Below are 4,822 nucleotides of genomic sequence, written 5' to 3' on the forward strand. Positions count from 1 at the left end.
ACAGTGTGTTGGGTTCACATCGGCTTATTTAAGTAGCGTTGGAGAGCTCGCATTTTGAACGTGGCGTTGGAACCGCCTGCGTTTCACCAAATATGATGTGAAAAGTAAAGTGCACTTAGGTGGCAAGACGCAGTCATCTGTTGACCTTTCTTGGAGAATGCGACTGGCTCACTGTGATCTGTTCCATAGCCCTTGTTATGAAAGCTCAAGACTTAATGCGTCGGAGAGGGACTTCATCGAGATAAGTAATCCAAATGAATGAGGCTCGCTCTCGGGAAACATAACTCGATTTATCGAGCCTTCCACCGATCGGCCGCAACCATGCATTTTTCAGGGGGAAAGCGAGTCTTATGGAAATACCTCAGTTCGAATTCCACAAACTTTAAACTTTCTATCTTTGTGGCATGTTGGCGTAAACGCGTGTCGTGTATCATCGTCATCGACAGCATGACATCAGTGTTCAACACCGAGGCTTCACTGCCGTACAACCATGATTTAACTATGCCTTATTGTAAACAAAAGAGTAAAGTTGGACGGAAAACGGACATAGTGCTGGCTTACCACAATCATTCCGAGGTGCATATACCTCTAGACACTCACTCCGGCGATCTGGATAGAAACTGACAACAAGATTGTCACTGACATCGGTTGGCAGCCATATCGTGTAGTGTCTCCAACCAGGCGCAGTGAGGATCACGTGGTCCCCATCCTGGAAGGCGAGTAGCACCGACAGCACCCAAGCGTTTCGTGATCTCCTTCATAATCCTCTGCTAAGTCAAGGGTTGATCCCTGTCCACCCCCTCCCCCCCACTTAATAGTCCACCTACAGTGCTGTATTTACGCATTGATTTTTCATCTCCCGCCTCCAGTGCGCAGGTACCTACCTCACCTCCCCAGATCATCGGTGAACGAAACTCTGGCAGCTACAACCACCGTGCGGCAAGTACGCGGATATTACAGCTCGCAATGATGATGATGATGGCTACATTCATTGTGCTTTGCTCATGAATTCTTATGCAGCACAACAAGATAGCGATGCACTGACATAGTTATCCGGAGAAAGTTAGACGGAGTTAGACGGAGAAACTCTACGCTGGTGTTTGCAAGCGATTCCGGTCAACCAGGATACTGAGAAATGTTTTTATTTAAAAACCCCGACATTTCGCCGTGTCGTGGACACGTATGAGTTCCGGAATTCTCAGTTTTATAGTTCGGTATGCATGCGCACGACCAGAACTGCAGACGAACTAGGCATTGCAGTCACTGGGTTAGTATAGGTCCATAAATCCCGTGTAGCCTGACACTCAGTTTTATCTGATCTGTGATGTCTTTCTAATGTGTGAATGTCAAAGGTTTCACTGTTTTAGACTGAATTACCAAGAATGATTGACGATTGGTTGGGAGAGAAACTTGACACAGTGATCATGACAGCTGTTTTAAAAAATGTCATTACTTAGTTCACATGACGTGTTGATGGGAACAACTGCCATTGTGATGATACTTTTTTTCACTGTTGACACAAAACGTTTGGTTTTTCTCACTTGGTGGAAAGTAATCACACAGGTGCAATCGAAACACGTGATTAATGAATTTCTCAGTTTCGGGAGCATATTGTGAACGCAGTCAGAGGGTGGTCTGTTCAACACTATTTTGGGCTGCTGTTTTGAGATAACTTCCGAATTATCCCAGAGAACAGGTTCTTTGTAAACCAACTGTGGATTTGCTCAGGTTTTGTGCCGTAATCGTACTGGAATGGGTTCTATTTTGCCAACCCAAAAGGGAATTTGTTCTATGGATATTCGACGAGCGAATGCGAGTAGGATTGGCAGATTGGCTCTGACCGACTGTACCAATCATCCATGTGCAGCCCGACTGTCCACATTCATTGCTGCCCGGAACATCTTGTTCACTGGTGCTATGGCATGTCCGACAGTGAGAGGCCGCTCTCTCTCGGTCCAAATGCATGGCCCACATACCAAGCCGAAGGCATTGCATTGTAAGGTAAGCCTGCGATGCATCACATGGTAGATGAAGTAGAACGGAGCATGCCGTGGTGCTGTTCGTTTGTAGTCTCGGTTTGTCCCATGACAACAGACCAGGTTTTATGAGACGTAATAAACGAGTGCGTTCAAAGTTATGGGGTTTCGGCTTGAGACGCATCGCTTGTATCAGGGCAGCCACATCCCTCCACGCTTGGATCGATATGCATGGCTTATTTTCCCAACCAGGCACAGTGTGACCTTTCAACTCATCCTGTAAACCAACTGTATCAATGAGTAATAACAGTCCGCCGGTGTTGAAAATACGCTCGGTAACAGGTATGTTCGAACGCGTTTGTACTTTTACCAGAACTATTTTATGGGCCATGTCAACCGGTGCCGAGTTCCTTCGTCCACGGGCGAGAAGGCCATGGCGAATACGACGTTGTATTAGTTCACATACTTGTACCACATCTACCAGACTGGCGATTTCTTGGTGTTCTAGCTCTAACAAGAACAAAGTTGGATCCGTATGGGTTTCGGTTAGCAGGCTTGATTTGGTGAAATTCACAGGCTGGTTGGCCAGCAAATCGAACTCAGGTTGTTCCGAATCCAGCGGTACCAATATCGTCGCTAGGCTTATTTTGTATTCCCGATAGACCGACTGCTGACAGACGGTAGCTGTAGTATCAATGATGGTTTTTATATTGATATCTTGTAACAGATGTACTAAACAAAGTCCAAGAAATCCATAGAGTGATGCAAACTCGTTGGAACGGAATAACTCCGTGAAGCTAGTAGCATTTGTCGTCGTGCTGAACAGTTGGTGAAATTGCGATTGACGTTGTCGAAACGAGGACGCGCCTTTGATGCGAGACGATGAATTGTTTGGTCTCACGCAACTTACGGGTTCTCCGAATAGGGTCATACTTTTTCCTGAGTTTTTAGGTCCAACTGTTGTGAAACAAGCATTCAGTCCGTCTACCACGCCATCTATGGTGGTACTCACCTCATTGTATAGTTCCAGCGGAGAACAACTTCCAGGTGGCATAACGTGGGACAGTTTGCAAAGTACGGGAACTTCATCAAATCCGCGACTTTTGGATTTGTTTTGCTGCTCTCTCGCCGGAAGATGGAATAGTATCTTGGATGATGATAAAAACTGAATACACGACTCATGAACAGTGGGTTTCAAGGAAGCGAAAACCCGCACGCGCCCTAATGCATTTTGTAGATTGTACATCATTTTACGTACTTGTGACTTGTCATCTTTGAAAAATTCCATTGTTTGACACTTTTCTCGTACATCTTTAAGTTGTTGAGCGGTGATATTGGATTCTAGTACGGCTTCTTGACACTGTCGTTCACAGTGAGATTTGATACTTTGTAGCCTTTCGAAATCTTGCATAAGTTCACGTTTCTCGGTCTCCTTAGCCTCAAGCACCATCCTCCTACGGGTCAGTTCTGCTGTCAGTTGTCGCGATTCCGTCTTCAGATATTTGTGTTTCATAGATTCAGCAATAAAGCGACCGTTGGTCGCCTCGAGCTTCAAACCAGTGGATCTTGCGATGGCCAACTTTGACTCCAATTCTTGGTTGTGTTGTGTGCAATATTGCAACTCAAGCTGTAGCTGCAACTGACGCTGCTTGTGTCTATTCAAGTCTGATTTCAAATTCTCAATAAATAAGTTTAGCGGCTGGATTTCTTCTTGGTTCAGTTTTTCCTTACAGCGCCTGTTTTCCAAGTTCCTAATCAATAGGGGAGGAGTGGGCGACAGAAGGCGATCTGCGTGATCAGCCTGATCTGTCGTTGTTACAGAAGAATCTTCATTCGTTTTCACACTGTTATCCATCTGATCACCGTGTTCGTTGGTCGAAAACTTGATGGGGGATTCTTTCCTGGATCTGCAATCGTCCTTGCGTCTTGATCGCAAAATTGACTGGAGAAAATTTGGTTGGTTAGCTCTGGAGCTCGTTTGTATTTTCGTATTGTTGCGTGAGAAGCGGACATCTAGAACCGTATTGTCCGAACCTCTGTCATCACTATGTTTGGAATGTCCCTCTGCTCCAGGTTGCTTTTCCTCACCTCCATTGTCATCACCTTTACAACCGGCTTGTGCAATTTCTGATGTTGAAAGACTCAGGCGCGTGTGGGAGATAGACAGAAAGGGCCTCGTTTTCTGGTGCGAAGAAGGATGACTGTTGTCCATTGTTGTAGATTTGAATGGCTTTGAGATTCTGCCGGACAGTCTGTGTCTGCTGACGCTGACTGCTGAATGACTGAAATTAATGCTTGGCGTGCTGACATATCTCCTGGAGCAGGCTTTATTTAAGTGTTGCAATGACTCTGACACCCTGACTTTCAGGTTCGGAAAATCAGGTTCTTGAACAATTTTTAAACCGGGACGCGATGGGTAATTTTGTTCTGCGTGGTTTGGAGCTCGATTTGGATTGTGTGACTCAGTGAATGATGTACACTTGTTTCGGCAAATGACAGGACGTGTTTCGTGTTTTTGATCAGAATTTTCCGTCAGATTTACCGTTTGACCGTTGTTTTGTTCTTCTCCTATCTTCCAGTACGAACGTGTCTGACTAGTGGTGACCTTGTTGCCCATGTGTCGGTGCTCTTTTCTACTCTGACACTATCATGACAGTACGTGATGGATGGCTACAGTCAGGTGCACGTTGTAATGTATATTGATTTTCTTTTAAACGCATGTCTCATGCGTTTTTGGTCACGTGGCACGTCATATGACCCACTCTAATGCCGTGTTTGGGTCGACCACTGTCCGTTGTCGATATCAAAATTGGAATCAGGTTGACGAGTATTTGAAATCCCAAATA

The 4,822-nt window shown here is 45.4% G+C and overlaps 1 protein-coding gene across 1 annotated transcript; it reads right to left on the minus strand.

Moving 5' to 3' along the window:
• Positions 1-1,680: 1,680 nt before the first annotated feature.
• Positions 1,681-4,188, minus strand: T265_11041 (hypothetical protein; the record flags this gene model as incomplete). The annotated part of the gene is made up of 1 exon (XM_009177585.1): positions 1,681-4,188. One exon carries the CDS (start codon positions 4,186-4,188, stop codon positions 1,681-1,683), a length of 2,508 nt encoding a protein of 835 aa, XP_009175849.1.
• Positions 4,189-4,822: the final 634 nt, after the last annotated feature.

This window comes from Opisthorchis viverrini (assembly GCF_000715545.1).
Source record: "Opisthorchis viverrini unplaced genomic scaffold opera_v5_436, whole genome shotgun sequence".
In the NCBI taxonomy this organism is placed as follows: Eukaryota; Metazoa; Platyhelminthes; class Trematoda; order Opisthorchiida; family Opisthorchiidae; genus Opisthorchis; species Opisthorchis viverrini.